Source organism: Erpetoichthys calabaricus, chromosome 7 (assembly GCF_900747795.2).
Source record: "Erpetoichthys calabaricus chromosome 7, fErpCal1.3, whole genome shotgun sequence".
Taxonomy (NCBI): domain Eukaryota; kingdom Metazoa; phylum Chordata; class Cladistia; order Polypteriformes; family Polypteridae; genus Erpetoichthys; species Erpetoichthys calabaricus.
The window spans coordinates 46,881,582-46,905,848 of NC_041400.2; the positions used below are offsets into that span (position 1 = coordinate 46,881,582).

The following is a 24,267-nucleotide window of genomic DNA, read 5'->3' on the forward strand; positions in this document are numbered from 1 at the left end:
GACGTATTGATTAGTCTGTAGAGTAACCATCAAGGATCTGAACTGAACGCATGCTGCTACAGCGGGCCAATGTAGCAACCTGTAGCAGCATGCTGCATTTTGAACCATCTGCAGTGGCTTGATAGCACACATAGGTTCTCTGGCTAGAAGTGAGTTGCAGTAATCCTGATGTGACAAGATCAAAGCCTGAACCAAAAGTTATGCTACATATTCAGTCAGTCAGGGTCTGATTTTGCAGATTTTATATAGAATGAATCTGCATGCATGAGAGACACTTGAAATGTGGTCAGAGAAAAATAGCCGCTCATCAATCACCACCCGAAGGTTACGTATTGACTTGACAATGAACCAAACTATACATAGGTGGAGAGTTGAACAGACTGGAAGTTCCAGGATAACAAGAAGGTGTGTCTTTGCAATTCTGAGTCTTAGATGGTTGGTGCTTCACTCAGGCTGAAATATCAGTAAGACATGCAGAGATGTAGCTGACATTGTGTTGCCCTCAGGAGGGAACAGCATTTATAGCTGTGCATTGTAGGCATAGCACTGATATGAGAAACCATGGGACTGGATAATGGGGCCCAGTGAGCTGGTGTAGAGAGAGAAGAGAAAATAACCCAGCACTGATCCTTGGGGCACTGCTGTTCATGTCTGATGTACCCTTGACATCTCTCCACTCCGGAGCACACTGTAGGATCTGCCTAAGAGATGTAGGACTCAAACCGTCTGAGAGCAGTCCCAGTGATGGCAAGTTCAGAGAGGGTAGCAAGAAGGATCTCATGGTTGACTGTTTCAAAGGCTGAGGAGAGATCTAGAAGGATTAGGACTGATGACATGTTGGTATTAAGGGTGGTCTAGTTAACTACAGCTGGTCAACCACAGTCAGTAAGTAGAGCTGTCTCAGTCCCTTTTGAAGCAGAACTGGTTGGAATCAAGCAATTCATTCAGTACAAAGAAAGAGAAGACTTGGTTAGACATAGCACATTCAAGTGTTTTGGAAAGAAAGTAAAGGAGAGAGACAGACCTTGAATTGCTAACTTGGGAAGGCTCAAGTGTTGGTTTTTTGAGGAGTTCGGTAATCAGAGCATGATTGAACATGATAGGAAAATGTACTTAAGCTGAGTTAGGTGTTAATGATGTATATAATTACAGAAATGAGTGAGGGAGATGTGAGGGGATGGGGTCAAGTGGTCAGGTAGAGGTAAAGGTTGTGAGACATGCCCGGACACCACCAGACTGAGACCACATCTTTATCCAAATCACAAGTTTTATTAATCACTAATAAACACAGTCCCACACAGTACACTGTGCCCCCAGCACCAATCACCCCTACTCCGGGCTACTCTCTCACTGTCCGTGGGCTGCCTTTCTTCTCTCCACGGGAGCCTCGTCCTGCTCCCACTCCCAGCTCTAGCTCCCTAATTGTAGGGAGGCGGCTCCTTTTATAGTGACCCGGATGGGCTCCAGGTGCTCCGTCTGAAGACACTTCCTGGTGTGGCAGAAGTGTCAGGAGAGCACCCGGAAGCACTCCGGGCGTCCCTGGAAGGATCATCCTCCATGTTCCCAGGTATCTCAGAAGTAGATGTTTCCCGGGCTCTCTGAGACTCGGGGCGTCCCCTGGCGTTGGCCACAGGCCCCAATGGGCTTGAGCCTCCTTGCTTCTCTCCCATGGTCATTTCCCGATCCAGGGCGGTTGCCCCCTCATGGCCCGGAGGACGAATACGCCACCTCCCGGTCCTTCCAGGTGTCCCGGGTGGGCCTGTCCACCAGCCGCTTGTGACAAGGTAAAACAAACTTGCAAATATGTGAAGCTACGAGAAAGCAAAAGCTGAGGAAAACCCAATTCAGCTTTGACTTAAAAGACTTGAACAAACCCTAAGATTAATAATTTTAAGTACAGTACAGTCCTTGCAAACTTTAGTGAAAAATGGAAAGGAAGGAGATGCTATGCAGCACAATCCAAGCCAAATCCTGACACACATGAAGATATGTAAGTACCATTAGTAATTCAAGGAACATTCAAAAATATTTAATAGGGTCCATTGGGAAAGGGGGTCTAAAACTGTGACTTTAGACTTCAGAGTGTTATTCCATACATCAACACTTCTTGCATTTTGTAATTTATATGTGTTTCTCTGGTGTTTTATTAGGCAAGTGAAACAAGTTATGTGGTAAATCATAGCATAAAGAATAATGTTATTCTTTTATTTCTCTGTTTCTGCTAGCTAGCATACCTTTGCCCAAGGAGCGGAATGATTCACTGGAAGGTGAAAACCAGAAGAAACTTCTCCAAGCTCTAGAACACATCACCAACAGGCTTAAGAGGACATTAGATAAAGAACCATTATATAGTTTCCAAATGGTGTCAGAAACTATTACAGCTGACACCAAATCTCTAGAAAGTAAGAAAGCCACTTTGTTTTGCCAGCCTGGCTCAGTGCTGAAGGGGCGAATGTGTGGTAAGCAAATCAGAATTACTTTTTCAGCAATGTTTTGATTTATAGTATGCATCTATTTTGTAGTGCAGGCTTAATGGTGATTGTGATTATTCTGTAGTGTTATCTGAACACAATATAACTATTTTCAACCCACTAATGAAATTCAGTGTTGAGGAGGGCTGTAGCCTATTCAGACAACAATGGGTGCAAGGCAGCAGCAACCCTGGATCAAGTGATAAAAGCCCACTCACATACACATGTGGCCAGTTTAGAATCACCAGTTAACCAAACACAATTGTGGAAAGAAAACTGATGTGTTTTGAAAAAAATCCCTTCATACACAGAGAGAACGTGCAAAGTCCACAGAGACAGCAACCAGCTGTGGGATATGAACCATGTACGTTGGATCTGTGAGGTGGAATTGCCCATGTTATATCAGACATTTACACTCGTTTGGGTCTTGTAACAAGATGATTTCTGTTTCAAATCATATTATTTTTAGATATTACATCACTTAGTCTTTATTGCTTGGCAATATTTCACAGTTTTGTAATAAAGATGAGTCACTGAGATTTTCTCAAGATGCATGACAGCAGTTCAAAGCTTCTTGCAAATATTTGCTTTATAAAATGACTTTTCCATCTATCCATACACCTATAATTTATCTTCTTTAGGTTTTATAGCACATTTTCCTTTTTTTGCATTGCACCTCGCTATCTTCTTTACTTTACATATCACCTATTATATATGTATTCATTTATCTGCCACACATATTATTTTTATATAATGTCCTTTCTCTTTATTTATATACATAGCGTATTTTCTTCTTTTAACTTAACTGAACAACTGTGTTTTCCCTTTTCTTACAGTTAAAAGTTTCTAAAGTTAAATACAGTAGTGTTTCTCAATGTGGCAATTTTTTGAGTATCACTGTAGTTTTGTAACACAAATCATTGAAAAAAATAATAAACAATACATTGCATGACATTTCCAAGGGAAGTTACTGAGTATATGGCATTTTATGCATGTTATGTTTTAAATTTGACATTTTCTTCTTGGTCATCAAATCTATCTCTTCATAAAGTTCCATTAGCATAATGATCATATTGGAAAAAAAAAGAACCTACCGTGGTGAGAGAAGAACTCCTCCAAGTGCCAGTGTGGATAAACAGGAACTCTGTCTGTTTAGGGGGTCCATGTAATCTATGAGTGGTTATTAAATGCCTCTTTCTACAAGTAGTTCATTAAATGTAAAACAAAAAAATAGGATAACAGCTAAACTCGCTGGGAAAAAAAACAAAGAGAAGATATTGAACAGTCAGACCTGCTGATGAAATCAGGATTTGCTTCATGTTTTTTTCGTATGAACCTTTCTGTTTGTGTATACACATTTGTGACACACTGTTATGATTACATTATTTATTATGAAAACATATAGTTTAAGCCAGTGGTCTCCAACTCTGGTCCTGGAGGGCCGCAGTGGCTGCAGGTTTTTATTCTAATGGTTTTCTTAATTTGTGACCAGTTTTTGCTGCTAATTAACTCCTGTTCCTTTCATTTTAATTGACTTGTTTTTTAAGATTTGTTCCTCTGAATGTCTTCATTGTTCCTCTGAATTGCTTAATTACTTTCCTTAAATGGCACCCAAACAGAAATGAAATGTGAAGTGAGTCAACTAACAGAAGGCCAACTAAGTCAGGGTTCTCAGACTCCAACCAATTTCACTCCAACCAGTCGCTTAATTACGTGTTGATTCTTGTTAATTAAGCACATTTATTAATTCCATTGCTTCTTGCTGCTGTCATAGTGCAATAGCATACATTTCCAAAATTGCTGATTTTTCTCTTTTCTAGCAGCACTGTAAAAATGTTTTTGGGACCTGAGCAGATCAATATACCTGAGACCTTCAACTTTCTTTATTTTCAGATATTGCATGATGGACATTGTTTGCTGGTCATGGTTTGGCTCAGTTTATATCTCATTATTGTTTGGCTAAGAGACAGTTAAGGGGTCTGAGTCTTTAAGAACAAGTCAATTAAAATCAATTGAAAACAAGTTAATTAGTAGCAAAAACAGGTCATTAATTAGGAAACAGGTTAGAATGAAAGCCAGCAGCCACTACGGCCCTCCAGGACCAGAGTTGAGGACCCCTGGTTTAAGCTGTTTGATCTTTGTTTAAGATAGCCTGTAAAATTACTTTCCAAGGTTCAATGCTAAAATAAAGTTTTTTCTTCATGTTACTTATTCTGTCCCTGACAATACATCTTTTTGTTTACAGTAAACTGCCCAATTGGCACATACTACTCTCTGGAGAATCTTGCATGTGAGAGCTGTTGGATTGGAGCATACCAAGATGAGGAAGGGCAGCTTGAGTGTAAAAGTTGTCCAGAAGGATCCTCCACTGTTTATATGCATTCCAGAAGTCTTGCAGATTGTAAAGGTAAAGTCTGCTATACTATTGTTTAGGGCTAGGTATTAGCACTGATGTCTCAATTCGATTCGATTTCGATTCATAATGCCCCGATTTGATTCAGTATCAATTTTATCTTGACTGAATTAGCGTGCACTGATATTTTCAAAGTGAAGCTTTTTTAGAGTTTACTTAACCATGCATAGAGAACATTAATATAATCTGACAGATTTCAGTAACACTTTATTTGGAGGCTGTCTACATAGTGATTTCATAACGTATTCATAAGCATGAAATGACATTTAGAAAGAAATGCTTGATTAGTAATGAACAGTTAACCTAAGTATTTGGAAGATGTGAAACAAAATATCATTGCTCTTTTGAAAAAAAAAAACATTTTCACAGCACTGTACTCATTCAAATTTCAACATAATTTAACTAACATACAAGTCTACACATATTATGAGGGGCTCCTTGTTTTAATATAATGCAATGGTGTCTACTTTATAAAACATCTATATCATATTGTGAATAATATTATTATAAAATGATCACATATTGCCTCTTAAATAATAAGTGTGTTATTCATTAACCTATTCATGTTTTATAAATCTCCACTTAGACACCCTTCAACTAAACTGTAAGTCAAATTTATTCCCATATTGGACATATAAAATAACCATGAATTAGTCAAAAAGATACAGCGGGGAGACTTGCATCTTTCTATAATACTACAAGTTATGCATATCTTCAGTACACATACAGTCATGTTAACCTGTCTTGAAAGTGTGTCTTCATAGTTCCTCCTCAGACAACAAAATAAGCATTTTAAAATGAGGATCTAGTGCTGATGCTTGTTGACAGTGGCTGTTGGATGAATAGAACATCATGCCAACTGCTTCATGCACATGCTCACTTCACTTTGGTATCACAGGCTGCTCTGAAACTTCCAACAATTGCTCACTTGCTGAGCCAGGTGAGGCACATTGCAAACTTTTTCCACCATAGCAGTTCAGCTAGCCACATGCTTAAAGAGAAGCAACATTTATTGGACTTGCCAAAACACACCTGTGATTGATGCGGTCATGTGATGAAACAGCGCATTAGAAGTGCAAGAAAGGTTTTTGGAACAACAGCCAGCCATCTCAGCAGTTTTACCTGTAGGCAGCAAGGTTGCTCCCAGTGTGACTGGCATGCAGCATGCTTATCTGCATCACATCCGCCACAGGTGTGCAGTTGTTTTTAGCATAGGGACGTGTAGTTGTCATGTAGGAATCTGCTGCCCTTGATGTCCAGCTGTCTCAAGTTAGGGCTACTCTCTCTGCTAACCTCAGAGACATGGTGATGCTTTGCTCAAGATCTTCATAAAGTATGGGTACAATAACTTTACTCATTTGCTTTCTGTTTGGTATAGCATACCACAGTTCAAACACCTATACTATTTGTCGAAAGCCCTCGTTTTCAACAATGGTGTAGAGTCTCATATCTTTTCAGATAAAAGCTGCTATAGATTCTGTTATTTTTGGACACAAGGTAAATTAAATGGAAGCTTGAAGCTAAATGCAGTCTCTGGTGTAGATTGTTTAGGCTGTACACATCTGATTTAAGTGTCAAAGGCGCCGATTTCAGTTGAGGAGGACACACCATTTTATTACAGTAAAGCTTTTTCTGTAGAAAGCCTTAACAGGCACATTAGCGACATCTTCTGGATCAGATGTCAAAAACAAAGGTAAGCAAAAATCTATATATAGCAGTTTAGCAGGATATAGATTCACAAGATCAATCTTGAGACGTTAATAATCAATATATAATTGTTTAAATAAAAAATGACGATTAATTGGAAAACAATATTTTCACCCAGGCCTACTATTGTTGATTGGCCCAGTTCACTTACTGTCGGTAGGGACAAGTTCACAGGACTTCCATTTGTCTTATTATGCAATATTTGTTCTTTCAATGTTTAACAGAGTAAAACAAACCAAGCTTCCTATCTGTGCCATTCTCACAAGGTCTTCAATAATTGTCTGCCCTGTGGGGTACCTTGTATATTTGAAAGTACTACCAAATTATTCTCTTCATCACTTCCCATGTCATTCTTCCCTCTATCACTCAATTTCTTGGCCTCTTGTCATTCCATATGTTGAGCCTTTGGTCCTACATACTTCCCAAATGTAGACTGTTTAGGCATCAGGTGCATTAAACAGGGGTCAGGTTAAAGTCACAGATTCAGAACTGTTCTTTCTCTAAAACAACAATACTAAAGTAGAACTTCATCTAGTGGCCCTCGGTGTCTTTCTGCCCACAAGACTTTAGTTGTATTTAGAACATCCCTCTTTAAGCTACGTTTCCCCTGAAAGAAACAAACCAATCCTGGCCCCTAGCAGATAGGCAGTAGACTGCTGGCATTCTGCAAGTCATCCTTGAACATACCTTCATACAAGCCAGCAGGGACGAAATTCACCAATTAGCAGTGAACAGCTATGACCAGTCAAAAGAAGATTGTGAACCATTTTGCCTTCCCTCCTTGGCAACTCAATCTCACTTCAGAATTTTCAGACTCCACTTCTGTTTATTGGGACACCTGCCTTCTTGTATTCTGGGAAGATGTTTTATACTTCTGCTCAGAACGCAACTCACTTTTATACTTGTAACTGGTGACCCTAACTCAGGGGTGTGCAAAGTCATTCCTGGAGGGCCGCAGTGGCCGCGGGTTTTTGTTCCAACCCAGTTGTTTAATTAGAAAACAATCCTTGCCAATAATTACATTTCATGGCTTGTTAGTGCTTTAACTCTGCTATGTCAAGTCATTCTCAAATCCTAGATTTTTTTTTTTCCATTCTAAAGATATCATCCAAATATTTTGAAGTGTAAAACGGATGGGTAATTCTCAATCCTTCACTTTTTTCTCTTCTCTTTCCTTCCAAGTATTTAATTAAACCAAATAGTGCCTGATAAATACACACAGGCATAAAGGGTAACAAGCAAAATGGATAACTGCTGGTTTCTTTTGTCATTTGCATCTTATTGCTAATAAGGAGCAATTACAAACCAAGAATGCAGCTGTTTAAGACTTAAATAAGCAATAAGGGTTCAAAATCTTAACGAGGGAGATAACTAAAATGAAGCAGAAGTGTTTCTAGAGCAATTAGTGCTTCTTATTAAGCAATTGGGTTGGAACAAAAACCTGCAGCCACTGCGGCCCTCCAGGAATGACTTTGCACACCCCTGCTAACTGTTGTATTCTGAGAAAGTCAACATTTAAGTCCTTTACTATAGGCAGTGTGGTTCATTCTCTTTCCTGATTGTCTCTTGTGGGTATTATAGCTATCTGGTGCCAACCTGATACTGCTCCTGGCAACCTTTTACCAGCTGGCCATTCCTTACTCTACCCAGCATTTAAGCCAGTGGTTTTCAAGCAGGGCTGTGGGGAACCACTGCGACTACTCTATTGCATTCCAAATAATGTCTAAATTAGAAGCCATTAATTTTATATTGTAATTGCATTCAGATGGTTTGTTCCTGTTCTGGCTCAGACATTGCCAAAATTTTGGGTTGCCAGCTGGCCTTGGTTTAACATATCTTACATTGCCAGTTATATCAGCATTATTTGGAATCTTAAGAAACTATTTAGAAAAGAATGTATTTACAGATATTCACATGGGAATACACATATATGTACTGTATATTGAGAATGTTTGATCTGTGTGTATTTAAAATTTGTGGCAATCAAAAGCAAGGTGTACAAAATCAAATATATATATGTGGACATAACTTTAAATGCTCATATCCCATTATTATTAAGATTCTTAGTATTAAGCTAATAGTGGGCTTTCTAAAATAACTCAAATTTTAAATGGTATTTTGGAAATTTCTGTTTAGAGCAAGAAAAATACAGATACTGTAGTTGAATAGCATATTTCCATTCACAGCCTGAAATGGCTTCTAATTAATACATTTTTTTATTAAACTGGGTGATAAGACAACCAGAAACTACAGTGGGCCTCTGAATTCAGAGTTAGGAACCACTTGTCTAAGCAAAATTAAACCCTCTACCTGGAGATCTGTGCACCTCTTTACCCTATCTTATTCTTCTTCTTTTGGCTGCTGCCATTAGGGGTTGCCACAGCAGATCCTCTGTTTTCATGTCTACCTGTCCTTTGTATCTTGCTCTGTCACACCCACCACCTGCATGTTCTCTCTCACCATATCCATAAACCTCCCCTTAGGCCTTCCTCTTTTCCTCTTTCCTGGAAGCTTTATCCTTATCATCCTTTTCCCAATATACCCAGCATCTCTCCTCTGCACATGTACACCTCGCCTCTCTGGGTTTATCTCCAAATTGTCCAACTGACCCTCTAATATACTCATTTCTAAACCTATCCACCCTTGTCAAACCCAATGCAAATTTTAACATCTTTAACTGTGCTACGTCCAGCTGTGTCTCCTGCTTTCTGGTCAGTACCACTGTCTCCAACCCATATATCATAGCTGGTCTCTTTACCATCCTATAGACTTTCCCTTTCACTCTTGCTGATACCCATCTGTCACAAATTACTCCTGACACGCTTTTCCAGTCACTCCACCCTGCCTGCACTCTCTTTTTCACCTCTGTTCCACACTCCCCATTACCCTGTATTGTTGATCCCAAGTATTTAAATTCAATCACTTTCTCCAGCTCTACTCGCTGCATCCTCACCACTCCTCTGACCTCTCTCTCCTTCACACACATGTATTCTGTCTTGTTCCTACTGACCTTCATTCCTCTCCTCTCCTCTCTAGAGCATATCTCCACCTCTCCAGGGTCTCCTCAACATGCTCCCAACTCTCATTACAGATCACAATGTCATCCACAAATATCATAACACTTAATTATGTTTATGTACAAGACATCAGCATTCTAAGTTATTTGAAGAAAATAAACAGGAACTAAAAGAGTGATGAAACACAAATGACAATAGGAACATGTAAACCATATAAAGTGTGCAGAAAACACATCTGTCTTAGCCATCAGTTTTTTCAATATTTCATACAGTACCATCAAAATGTGCATCCTTCTTGTGTTTTAATTTTCAGACCTGAAATTAAAGTATAAGGCTTTTGAAATTTCTTGAATGTAGTAATTGTTTTTTGCTAATGCATAACAGCTTTCAATTAAACTAATATTTTCTTTAAAATATAATGTTCTTTCTTCACTGTACTAAAACAAAGCATGCTTAACAATCAGAATCTTGTTGAACTGCAGCCCAGTGCAAGCCAGGAACGTACTCCTTCAGTGGCCTTGAGACATGTGAATCCTGCCCACTTGGAAAGTTTCAGCCTGCATTTGCTTCCAAATTGTGTGTGCCCTGCCCAGAAGGCATGTCTACAGTGAATCGGGGAGCTGTTGATGTATCAGAGTGTGGAGGTAAAATATTTGTGTATAATCCAATATGCTGTGGAGCTGTCAAATACAGGGAATGTTGTTTTTTTTTTTTAACTGTGGCTTCCTGTTGAATTGACTTTACAGAACTATGTGCAAAAAGAAAGCTGCCTAATTTAGAACAAAATAGCTGTACAAGAATAGTCCATTTTGAAGTACTTTGGCAGAGATGTATTGTTTGAGACTGAACTGCTGTATTTGTAATTTAATTTGTAATAACAGACAATAAAGCAAGATCTCGAGTAAAAAAAGAGTTAAAAAATAAACCTTGAACTAACAATTTGATTGTCATGGTGCCATTACATAGGGAGACATTCTGCATGACTTTTTGGCACCTTAGTTTCCTTCTCCTGTCATATTCACTAATATCCTAAGACATGTAGCCCAGATTTAGTTGTCAAGTTTAAATAACAGACAAATGGGATTAAATCAACATTGATGAGAATATAGCATATAGAATATAGCAGTTGCAGAGATATTCAGATTCTCATTGTGTTTATGTTTGTTTATTTAGGGTCATTAGGAAAGCACCCGGCCTTGACCTGGCTTGCACACACTCTTATACAGAGGCATGAAAACAGTGTAAGAAAGAAAGAAAGAAAGAAAGAAAGAAAGAAAGAAAGAAAGAAAGAAAGAAAGAAAGAAAGAAAGAAAGAAAGAAAGAAAGAAAGAAAGAAAGAAAGAATATTTATTAAACAACCAATGCATAAGCAATAGTCCTCCCCAATAGCCCCAACAGTGATAATAATTAACCCCTTAACCACCCTCTGCCGGATATATCCGGCATCGTAGCTTTATTGCTGACGCCTTACTGCTGGAATTATCCGGCACATTTGCCTGTGGTTATGTGAATGCCTGGCGCGTAGTATAACTGACAGTTTGGCGTGGGTATTATTACTACGTTGTATTTCGACAACTCTGCGGTTGTATTGGCCGCTCACGTGATGTGATTCGAAAGTGAAAGCTGTGAATATGGCGAAACATAAACTGACTTCAAGTGAGGTTTTGCAGGCGATTTTGGACAATAATTCTGATCATGATTGTAGCAGTTCTGAAGAAGATTTTAGCGACAATGATGATCAGCAACGTGCGCTGCATGATACTGTGAATGACGACGCATCGGATGATGGCGATGAGTGGGTGTATCCCCAGCATCTGAACTGGACTGCTGCCCGTTATCTGAGCCAGATATGAAAGATCCAAACCGTGACCGCTTGTTCAAGCTACGTCCTTTGATTGACAATTTATTTGAAACATTTCAGCAGGTATTTCAGGAGGTAAATACTGCTTGAATAAATGTAAAAAAACGAAAATTGTTCAGATTTCTCCTGGCATGGGGAATATTTAGGGAGTTGGCGGTTAAAGGGTTAACTAACACAGAACAAAACACTAAGTGCAAAACAGTTAACAATAAACACTCACAATATAGTCCACAAACAGTACGGTTCCACAGATGCAATGATGGTGAAAATGAATTGAGATGCCAAGTGAACAGTTTCCTGAATGTTATGAAAGTTTTGTCCTACCATGTTTCAGTTGTTGCATTAAGATCTGTAGAAATTGGGAGAGCTCAAGGCATTTTCCAACTCAAACAAAATTGCACAAACAAGCAGGCCAGTGACATGCACATAAACCCAGAAAGAAACGGTAATCCAATGTATGCAGGGCCGGATTAAGAGCTTTGGGGGCCCATAGCACATTTCAAATTTGGGGGCCCTTTTGGTCTGCATCATCTGAAGTTTAGATTCTGAACAGTTCAAACCAGACTAAATAATTATTTTACTCTCGATTATAATAAGAATCTTATAATATTTATGTGAATTTTATGTGTTGGGCCCCTAAGGTTTTGTTGTGTAAGAAATTTACAGTTTAAAAACATAAAGATAATATTTTTAAAGACCAGTTTTTCAATGCCACACTTTTTCATTAAATATTTGGTCCACCATTTGGGGGCCCCCGAAATTGCGGGGCCCGTAGCATATGCTACATGTGTCTATTGGTTAATCCGGCACTGAATATCCATCCATCCATTTTCCAACCCGCTGAATCCGAACACAGGGTCACGGGGGTCTGCTGGAGCCAATCCCAGCCAACACAGGGCGCAAGGCAGGAAACAATCCTGGGCAGGGTGCCAACCCACTGCAGGACACACACAAACGCACCCATACACCAAGCACACACTAGGGCCAATTTAGAATCGCCAATCCACCTAACCTGCATGTCTTTGGAATGTGGGAGGAAACCGGAGCGCCCGGAGGAAACCCACGCAGACACGGGGAGAACATGCAAACTCCACGCAGGGAGGACCTGGGAATTGAACCCAGGTCCCCAGATCTCCCAACTGCGAGGCAGCAGCGCTACCCACTGCGCCACCGTGCCGCCCGGCACTGAATATATGATTTGTAATCCAGAGTTGGGGTTGAAGTATGGAAACACAAAACATGGATGACTGAGCTTTTTTTTTAGCCATGTACAACCGAGGCTGCTACCGATTTTTAGTTAATTTAAGTAGCGCTGCTACAAATGTCTTGCACCTTAAGCACATTTATGTTAGGCAGAATGCCCAGTTGATTGTCCTTAAACCCCTGCAGATTCTGTTTTTTTCTCCTCCAACCTAACTGTAGTTTTTCTTTCTGTTTATTCATTATTATTCATATTATTCTTATCTAATTTTAATTTGTTTTTCTTTGCATGTCACTAGTTCTTTGACATGTTGTAAAGCAGCTTAAGCTCCATACTTTGTATGAAAATGTGCTGTAGTAATCCATGTTGTTGTTGTTGGAGACTCATTCAAAGGTGCAAAGTCTGTTAAACAGAAAAGGAAAATAACTAAAGTTGTTTTAGGAAGTGGCTTTTACAGGCATCACAGTGTTAACTGCCTGTGGTATCTCTTAACTCTTCAGTAAGGACACACTTCCCTTCACTGACAAAGATAGATTTATTTCTAATTTTAACAGCGTTGAGCTTTGAGGTACTGTACTGTATATTCAATGGTCTCGTCCAGATTTAAATACCAAAATGTTCTGTTTTTAAGCAAAGGATAACCTGCAAAAAGAATAAATAATATAACCTCTTGGAAAGAAAGCTCAGTGAAAACTTGAAGCATAGAGTTTCAATAAAAATTAATGCTTATTAAAACCTTAGAAATACTGTACTGTTTTTCTGTGATTCCTAAGAGGTACGGCTGATTTTTATTTTAAGCCTTTCTCAGCTGCTCTACTGCCAAGTTCTTTGCTGCCTATAGAAACGTTATCTCAGATAAAGGAGCACTGGAGTCATTGGGTAGAAGGGTCCTTTCATCAGATCGGCTGGTTCAGCACTGACTCAGGGGTTTGGCTTGTTGGCTGAGGTCTCCAGGACTCTGACTGTGTTTGGCTTGTCTGACTCCTTTTCTGCGGTTTGGTTGTGGTTCTACATTTATCTAATATCCACCAGAATACATTGTAATATGTTGCTGAAAAGACCTTTCTCCGTTTTTGACATAAACATAGTGAGATGAAATATTCAACTCAAGCCAATGAAAATTAAATCCAATGTACAATTTAGTGATAAGATTGTAAGAAAGGTTGTAAAAGTAAAAGCCATTCAGCCACGTATACTGTAGCTCATTAATTTGAATGCATCTAACAACTACAAAAGATTCTTTGGTTCCTGAGCTGATGCTTTTAGCTATAATGCTTGGTGACTTTTCTACATTTTGACAGCGCTCAGAGTGACAGTATACTTTGTATTGCTTGTGTCAAATTGACCATAAACCAACTTCATCTGTATCCATTGTGCTATTTTAGAAAAATCGATTTTAAAATGGCACATGATAAATCTGACTTATTCCCTTCATTATTTTAAATAATTTTTTTCATACCTCCTCTTAAATGTAATTTGCCAAAAGTGAATAGATTTAGTTCCTTCAATGTTTTCTCATTTCTGGGACCGTCACATTTTTGAGGTAGTCGAGTAGTTCTTCCCTGGACATCCCATCATGTAATATAGAGGCCAAAGTTCTACACAGGGTGGCACGGTGGCGCAGTGGGTAGCGCTGCTGCCTCGCAGTTGGGAGATCTGGGGACCTGGGTTCGCTTCCTGGGTCCTCCCTGCGTGGAGTTTGCATGTTCTCCCCGTGTCTGCGTGGGTTTCCTCCGGGCGCTCCGGTTTCCTCCCACAGTCCAAAGACATGCAGGTTAGGTGGATTGCCCATTCTAAATTGGCCCTAGTGTGTGCTTGGTGTGTGGGTGCGTTTGTGTGTGTCCTGCGGTGGGTTGGCACCCTGCCCAGGATTGGTTCCTGCCTTGTGCCCTGTGTTGGCTGGGTTTGGCTCCAGCAGACCCCCGTGACCCTGTGTTCGGATTCAGCGGGTTGGAAAATGGATGGATGGATGGATGGATGAAGTTCTACACAGTACTCCAGATGTGCCATCCCATGCCTGCTACCCAACTCCAACTAAGCAATGAATTATTGGACAGATATTGTTGGTTTACACTTATGTTAATCAGTTTCTACTTTGTTTGGTGTGTTTTAAAAAATAAGTTTATTTATGTGTACTAATTTTGCTGCACTACAGATTAAAAGCTTGCTACTGACTTTTCATGCAAAGCTTTGGAAGAGCTAGTAGACCTAACATTATGCTGTATCAGCTGTAACTTGAATCCTTTTTTTATTGTTCACAGTACCCTGTCCAGCTGGAGAGTTTTCTCGGTCCGGTCTCGCTCCATGTTATCCATGTCCTCAAGATTACTATCAACCAGATGCAGGCCGTTCCTACTGCCTTTCCTGTCCATTTTATGGCACAACAAGTAAATCAGGAGCTACTTCCATCCAGGACTGTTCAAGTAAGGCTCTTGTAAGACAAAAATGTTATTATTTTTCAATACATAGAAAGGTGATAGATATATCATTTGAAAAACATTGCATTTTTGTTGAAAATTGATTGAACATGTTACATAAATCAAATATGTGTAATAAAATAAAGTTTACACATTTAATTGAAAAAATACGACATGATGAAACAACAAGTATAAAGTAAATTCTCAGACACAAAGATGGATGGAAAGCATAACATTTCATGTTTTTGTGGTATCATCCATTCCATGTTTGCATTTATTCTGAACCAAACATTTATAAACTATTAAGTAAAGTTACCACATAGAGCTTCATTTAAGATATAATTTAAATTTCAAAATGTAAAATTTGTATGTCAAAATGCTAAATATTGTAGCAGTTGCAGTAATTTAGAAGGTATTTTCATCTCATTATATAACAGCAGATGGAATTAATAAATTAGGCCTGGGCAGCTAATGTGTATGTAGCTAGCAGGGCAAACAAAGGAGGTACAGCATTGTGGCTACGCTATGACTTGCAGAAAATCGTCTACTCAGCCCTTTTCAAAAAAGAGGTAATAAAGTGCTGATACTTAGTTCTTAATAGAAAATATCAATGAAAAATAAGTAATGAAAAGCAATGTATGTGATGTAATGGGCTTTATAAATAATTTATTTAACTAAATGTATGTTCAGATGCCATACCCATGACTTAATTAAAAATTAAAAATGATATGGTTTTCAAATACAGCACAAACTGCAATTTCTTTGTTAAATCCTCATACTATTATTATAATATACAATACAAATTAAAATCATTTGTGATTCCAAAACATCAAAAAGAATTACGCTCTAAATAGTGTAATTTTCTCTGGTGTTTATTAAGGTTCTTATATTTTTTACTGTATGTTACAATACATATCGTGAAATTTGTTACTTTTGTATTATGAACAGGTTTTGGTTCTAGCTACACTGCCAAAGAAGAGACATTGTTGTTGCCGGTGGTAGAAGAGAACATCAGCAACACGTACCAAGCCAGCAGCCAGGTAAGACATCTGTTGGTCATCTAAATTTGATTTGGGTCTTTATCCACTTTAGCCCAGTTTTCAATATGCTTAGCTCAATTACATTTTGGGGCAAGTGTGAAGATCATGCGTTCTTCCTTTGTTTTAAGACAAGTCAGTTACTACTTATGTTGGCTTTTATGACTGTGACCAATTTTTGCTTTTACAATGTCTTTTATGACCAGTAGAGGGGCTTTCAGCAAACCAAGAGACATAAAAATGACATCAGACATGTCAGTAGTGTTTATTTGTATTTGTCACTTTGTTAGGGTACATATATCTCTTCCCGCTAAAAATGCAGAATTCTCTTGAGTAAATAACTGCCTAGAAGGCAAACTATTTTGGATGTTCTGACTAAAACAAATGAAGTCAAACAAGAAAAAGAGTAAGGATCAAGAGAAAGAGAGTCAAGAGCGCAGCAAAAGTCAAAACTGAAAGCTAGAACAAGAGGTGTCAAAAAACCAAACTGCAAATCAAAATTTAAATTTAAGGAGCAGAGCATATTTCAAGAACCAATAATTAAAGAAATTAAGAATAGCTAGATGTGGTGGGTTGGCACCCTTCCCGGGATTGGTTCCTGCCTTGTGCCCTGTGTTGGCTGGGATTAGCTCCAGCAGACCCCTGTGACCCTGTGTTCGGATTCAGCGGGTTGGAAAATGGATGGATGGAAGAATAGCAAGAAGTTCGATCTTAGGTATATTAGGACTGCTCAGGGAACCTTTATGTAGTTTTACCAAAGAAGTCACCACCGCATTGTCCGAGTGCATCAAAAAAGCATCATCATAGAAATGGGTGACACGAATATTCCCAATAGGCAGTGACCAAATCATATGGCATTTGAAATAAATATTCTTTTAAACTGAAACTCCTACCACAAAACTAATGGCATAAATCGATTCTCTAGGTATCAAAACCCCAGAAACAACACAACATTTTTAAGTCAATGCAGAGCTGATAAAATATTTAATAAAACCACCAATCACAACATTGGGAGGTCTTCCTCTAGTACAGTAATCCCTCGCTATATCGCGCTTCGACTTTCGCGGCTTCACTTTATCGCGGATTTTATATGTAAGCATATTTAAATATATATCGCGGATTTTTTGCTGGGTTGCGGATTTCTGCAGACAATGGATCTTTTCATTTCTGGTACATGCTTCCTCAGTTGGTTTGCCCAGTTGATTTCATACAAGGGACGCTATTGGCAGATGGCTGAGAAGCTACCCAACCAGAGCGCGTATTACGTATTAAATAAAACTCCTCAACTATATTGTGAGCACGGGGGCTGTTTGCACCCCTAGAGGATACGGCCGCTCCTCAAAAAACGCTGAAAGATTAACTTCACATTGCTCTCATCCTTGCTGGGCTTACATATGGCTGCTTTGTCAAGCGATATGCTTCCTGCACTGTGCTTCACATACTTGAAAGATCAAACAGCACATATTGATTTTTGATTGTTTGCTTTTCTCTCTCTCTCTTGCTCTGACATTCTCTGCTCCTGACAGAGGGGGTGTGAGCAGGGGGCCTGTTCGCACCCCTAGACGATATGGACGCTCGTCTAAAAATGCTGAAAGATTACCTTCACGTTGCTCCCTTCTGTGCAGTTTCCCGCACAGTGCTTTGCATACTTAAAAGCTCGAAGGGCACGTATTGATTTTTGATTGTTTGTTTTTCTCTGTCGCTTTCTCTCTCTCTGACATTCTTGGTCATGATGGAGGGGGTGTGAGCAGAGGGGCTGTTCACACACTGGCCTAGAGGATACGGACGCTCCTCTAAAAAATGCTGAAAGTCTGCCTTTACATTGTACATCCTTGCAGCTGCTTTGTGCGGCGGTGCTTCACACACTTAAAAGTCAAACAGCCCTATTGATTTTTGATTGTTTGCTTTTTTCTCTCTCTCTGTCTGACATTCTCTGCTCCTGACGCGCACTCCTTTGAAGAGGAAGATATGTTTGCATTCTTTTAATTGTGAGACGGAACTGTCATCTCTGTCTTGTCATGGAGCACAGTTTAAACTTTTGAAAAAGAGTTTAAGTGTTTAAAAAATGTTTGTTTGCAGTGTTTGAATAAAGTTCTTGTCTCTCTACAACCTCCTGTGTTTCTGTGCAAATCTGTGATCCAAGCATGACAATATAAAAATAACCATATAAATATATGGTTTCTACTTCGCGGATTTTCACCTTTCGCAGGGGTTTCTGGAACGCAGAGGAGGGATTACTGTAATCTAAACCTGACCAGGGCAGTAGGGGCCTGTTCCTTCTGTCCCAGCTTCTTCACCTTCCTGTAAGGAATAGAACTGGAAGTCCCATCATTTGTTTTTCTACCCTTATTGGATAGGGTTATGGAAATTATCTAATGGTTTTGCTGAAGCATAGACCCTGGTCTGAGCTAGGGCTTTGGGCTTGTTCTCTTTCTCTGTAGATCTTCTATTCTATCTTCTCAAAAAAAAAAAAAATGATGTAATTTTAATTTGCTGTTTTTTTATCCTCAGAATTTCTTGGCCGTTTCATGTAACTATTTTTGTGTTAGGCCTTTTGTATTGTGTGGCCATTAAGAATTACATGGCCTTTTGTGTAATTTAGTCCTTTCTCCAGTTTAGTATGCTTGTATTGCTTGGTCTTTTACTTACTATTGTGTTTTTGATAGTTTTGTCTACTGTATATATTGGGGTTTTCTTCATTCTGTGTTATGGCCTTTGTATTGTTTGGCCTTTTTGTCCCTGAACTATTTTTGTATCTTTTGCTGTAGATACTGATTGACCTTTGTCTAAATTGTATATTTGCTTTTTGTTTTTTTGAATAATCTTTCATCAGTAGATTTGTTATAGTAGAAGATTAACAAACCAATCAAGCTATTATCATTTTTATAGCTCACATTTGCCCTGTGGCATTAGATATCTCTATACATATTCTGTTGTTTTGACATGTGGGGAATCCATTTCAGGTGCTACTTTCATGTGTTGTCTTAGAATTTACAAATTGATTTTTGTTAATGTTTTCTTTATTTACACAGTAAACGTCATTTGACCTTGATCAGCATGCTGATGGTATAACAAAAGTTATGTTATAAATATGGCACCATTCACACCATGCATCAACACTATGGTGAATAAAACAAACTCAAGAAACCTTTAGCTTTAGTTGGCTTATTTCTCAAGTAGGCACTAGTGATGTGATTTTTGTTTTTGGTTTCAATTTCTCTTTGTCTTTAACACTTAAGTCTTATCTTGTATTTTTGTTCTTGGTAGCCCCAGTTTCTTTTGTTCTCCTACTTTTGACCCTTACTTTTATTCTTATGATCTTCTACTGATTCTGTGTTTTCTTCTAAACTTACAATAATCCATGGGCACTTCTACATGTCCTTAATACCCTTTTTCTGCTCATAACCTAAAATTGTAAAATGCATACTGTGTAATAATATTTATACATAGAAAGTGCAGATACGTATATGAAGAATTTACAAAAGTAAGTCAGTATAATATGGTCAAAACTAAAATGGAAATGTGAGCAGTAAGCTCCTTAATCCTTTTAATTGTTTCTAATCCTTTCCACAGGAGGGAGCAGTTTGATTAAACAAAATCTTTGCAGACCAAGAAAAAGTCATTTTTGATGGAGTAGATTTTCAAGGGTGGTGAAGCAATGACAAATAATAACCTGCTTTCCATTAATTTGTAGGTTTTTCATGAGTGTTTTTTGAATCCATGCCAAAACAGGGGCACATGTGAAGAAGTGGGAGCAGGATATATCTGCTTATGTCCCTCTGGATTTACAGGTAAGTACAGTTTTGTTTTTTAATTACACTGAACAGTCAGTCATCATCCAACTCACTATATACTGAACTAACACAGAGTCACGGTGTCTGCTGGTGCCAATCCCAGCCAACACAGGGCACAAGGCAGGAACAAATCCCTGGGCAGGACACACACTAGGGACAATTTAGGATTGCCAGTGCACCTAACCTGCATGTCTTTGGACTGTGGGAGGAAACCGGAGCACCCGGGGGAAACCCACGCAGAAACGGGGAGAACATGCAAACTCTGCGCAGGGAGGACCCGAGAAGCGAATCCAGGTCTCCTTACTGTGAGGCAGCGTGCAGCCCTTACACTGAACACATACATTTATATATTGCTTTCAATTATTAGAATACGCTAAAAAGTATGAGTCAGGAAGAACATATACATGGTGGAAATTGTTTTTCTAAAAATTTGTAACCAAAGGGTTATTTTGTAATAGATAATGCATCTGTCCACCCACAGTTTTTCTGATCTAGGTGTTTCATTACAAGGTCAGTGGACTTCAAGTCTATCTGTGCAATATCCAATACAATGTAGAATCAGCTCAGGATGGAAGGCCAGTATATTTCAAGTCATTTACTGTTGGTCAGTCTACACTGCTAAACACCTAAACATTATGTCTTTGTGATGTAAATCGAGGGTATCCAGAAAGAAAAGTCCATGTACTGTAGACTTCAGGAAAAGCATTTACTTGGGCATTGTTTTTCATTAGTTAAATTCACATGTTCTGCTGGCTGATCCTTTAGCTTTTCAAGGTTCATTCATTTCTATGTCTAGCCTTTTTTATGTGAATGCAGAATCTGGGGGTAATAAGGGCAACTAGTATACCACAACTAGGTTCTTAAAATCCACATTGGCTCTAGCTCTTTTAAGATGTCCTTCTGTATTTAGATTTCCTCACTCCATGACAGAGTGTAAACCCTAAAACTGTACAGTACAAACTATTTTATGAAAAGCCCAAAACACTTAGTTGGTGTGCAGCGCAGAGGTCAGATGCAATACCAGAAAAGATCTATAAGCAGAATACTGTTTATTATATAAAAATTGTTCTGTTTTTTCATACAGTACCATTTTTTAACCTTCCAACATGGTTTTCTATGATCAAATTCAGCTTTAGTTGTTTTTCGTCATTTAAAAATAAGTTTTTGCAAGTCCCGTAAGCCATAAATTAAGCCTTCTGAGTTATTATTATGGGGACCATTTTTTACTTTTTGCAAATTCCACTACCTTTTTTCTTTTTCTTTCTGTATTTCATTTATCATGATAATGAGGTAAACCTTGTATCTCAGTTTTTCAATACTTTCCCAGGTATGAGAGTTTGTATTCCACTCTTTTGAAGTTCTAGATTCATAAACAAATTTTTAAGAAAAGTATTTGATTCTCCTTGTAAATGTTGTATCTGACATCATGTATTTAAAGAACTGATAATTAAGTCAATTCAATATTTTGTTACCTTATTTTTTTAATTATTAGGAGCCAAATGTGAAAGCGACATTGATGAATGTTTATCAATGCCATGTCAAAATGGTGCTATCTGTACAGATGTCGTGGGAAACTTTTCCTGTCAGTGCCAGCCTGGTTATGTTGGTAAGTTCTCAAATGACTGTTCATCAGTACCAGTGCTAGGCTGACAATAAATACTGTGTTGATTAGGCTGCAAAGTATTTAGCCTAACAATATGTAAACATATGTAAAATTACTCGATTGTTTTAGTTTTTTCATATTATAAATTAGATATTTTAAATATACTGCATGAAAGCATTTACTTTTGGCAGAGATCCCAGTTTGTAGCCAAATATTCTAACAGTCTTGATCTTGTTCTTAAAGATTATGAGCCAAAGACACTAATTCTAAATAAATATCATAAACAGCTGTTAATATAACTATTTTATACAATTACCAAGACATTGTTATTCTGAAATAGTAAGAATCTAAAAATATGCTTTTGTAGTTTAAAATGATTTTACATAACATTTACATTTGATATATTTAAGCCATTTTTAATATCACATATTTATATTTGACAGTTAATCTTGAAAAAACATTTAATTTATATTATAATGCATTCAAATATTGAAATATTGAAAGTGTAAGATGGTTTTATTTTCAAATTTGAAATGCCCCTCTTATTTAGTAGTTAATAATCTATCCATCAGTTATACTTAGTTAAATCAGGATTTCAAGAAAGCCATTGGGTGGGACTGGGGAGTTGCTGTGATCCACCAATTTGGCCATATTCAAGGGAAGAAAGAAAAACATTGCAATGTAGTATCGGGGTATGCAATACGGCATTTTATTGGCAAAACACCATTCTTTAATAATAGCAATGAGAAAGTGAATGATTTTATGCCGGTTTTAAAAAAAATTTGCATGACTGTTCAGTCAGTCATTTAAAAGGGTTAAAAGAGAAAGCTGTTACTATAATTCTGGATTAGTTTTTTAAACATTTTTTGGTGGTCGTAAAAAGAAAATAAATGTTTGGGAGATTAAGTACAGGAAGTCATCAAGTGGAACTGTCTGTGAACAATGTTTAATTAAATCTGCTGTTTCTGCACATTGCATTTTGCACTTCAGTCCTAGAATGGGAGCAACATTGTAGTTTCACACCTTGAAATGTACCCCCAAGCGAATCAAGCGGTACTTTCGAACACCATCCATCTTAAAGGACATACTGCTATTGCTTGCAGGTCGTCCTGTCATTGAATATATACTGTAATGATTGTTTATAGGCATGAATAAAATGACCTGGTATATAATAATAAAAAAATAATAATAATAATTTTCTTATAATATGTGTATTTAATCAAAGGTTTGCCTTGTTCAGGAGTAATACAGCAATACTGATGAAGTTTACCTTTCTTAAACAGGGGCACACTTTTTCACAAAACAAATCAGACATCTTGTGTGTTTTTTGGTTAATGTCGTTTATTGCCCCCTTTTCTAGTATATCATCTGATCATAATCAATAATTTATCATTTACAGAAAGAATTCTGTTTGTATGCAGAAATTTCCAATAATCTTTTATTAAGAATTTGTTCAGAGGTTATGGGCTAAAGCAAGCAAGAATGCCATTTTTGTCAAGGTGATTTGAGCAAACCGTAATCCTGAGCATAACATCCTATTATTGCAATCAACACTTCTACTACAGAAATCTCACCTGTTGAGTGAAATTAATGTTGTACTTTTTTATTATTATTATTATTGAAACACAGTGCTTCTGATTTTCCTGTCATAAGTGTTCTTGCTGTTGGCAGAAGGGGGCACTCCAGTTCCTCAACACCTGACACAGACAGACACAGGGACAAGTCCAGCAACACACAGGCTTTTATTTTCTCTTTTGAAACTCATCACTTAAGCATTTCCCACAGTACAGTACAATAAATAGAGTGTCAAGAAGCACACAACACTTTGTCTGCTTTTCTTCTTCTCGCTCTCTCTCTCTCTCTCGCTGCCTTCTCCTTCCTCCAGCAAGCTTCATCTTCTCCCTCCCGACTCAGGCGCTTTCAGCTGAGACAGCTGGCTCCTTTCATGCTGCAACCAGGAGTACTTCTGGTGTCCCATAAGCGTAGATTGATAGAACCTCCAGGTGAGGTGGGAGCTCAACAAAGCAGGGCTCAGCAGACCCTACAGCACCCCGTGGTGGCGCCCACAGAACCCAACAGGGATGAGTCACAGAACTCCATGTCCCATGGTGCCCTGTGGGAATCCGTGGTGCTGTAGACTTGTAACGCCTTGTGCATGCTGTGTCCTCGGTTCTTCCATTGAGAAGGCATCCCGGCCCACACGTTACTCCAGCAGGGTACTATTTGGCTTTGCTGGGATGTTCCGGTGATTTCCTGAACATATAGTGTTTTAGCCATTAGTGTTGTACCCCTGGTCTCACCCTAAATTTTGTTTCACCCACTTCCCATTCTAAATGTAGAGACCCTCAAAGTTCAAAAGTTCATTGATTCTTGTCATAGAAGATGGCATGTTAAGTACCTTTCTTAATGGTATGACTACAGTCCTAAAAGTATTCTTGGTTATCAATTATTATTTTTTTGTGTGCAGACATTATTGTGTTTGCTTCATCTGCATTTTTTTACTCTTTTGGAAACCAGCTGGTTTGCTTATTTGGAGACCTTGGATTTTGCAATCTGATAGTAGCCATTTCCTTTCTATTTCCCCTTGACTATGATTCTACAGCAGTTTAGCATTTAAAATTCAGAATGCTACCAGTCACTGACTCTACCCGTAAATACTGTGTTTAAAATCTTAGCCCCAGGGTGAAGTAATCTGTCATTGTGTGTCAACAAAATACATGGGAGGAATTTTAGTAATGTATACTCA

General features: G+C 38.3%; 1 protein-coding gene across 1 annotated transcript in view; it reads left to right on the forward strand.

Annotated features, from left to right (window-relative positions):
• Nucleotides 1-24,267, forward strand: part of LOC114654317 (sushi, von Willebrand factor type A, EGF and pentraxin domain-containing protein 1) — a 328,570-nt gene that overhangs the window by 158,211 nt on the left and 146,092 nt on the right. Inside the window, 7 exon segments of the mRNA XM_028804783.2 lie at nt 2,226-2,459; nt 4,717-4,878; nt 10,091-10,252; nt 14,932-15,093; nt 16,036-16,127; nt 19,819-19,915; nt 21,411-21,524. Of these exon segments, the coding sequence (XP_028660616.2) occupies nt 2,226-2,459; nt 4,717-4,878; nt 10,091-10,252; nt 14,932-15,093; nt 16,036-16,127; nt 19,819-19,915; nt 21,411-21,524 (1,023 nt within the window).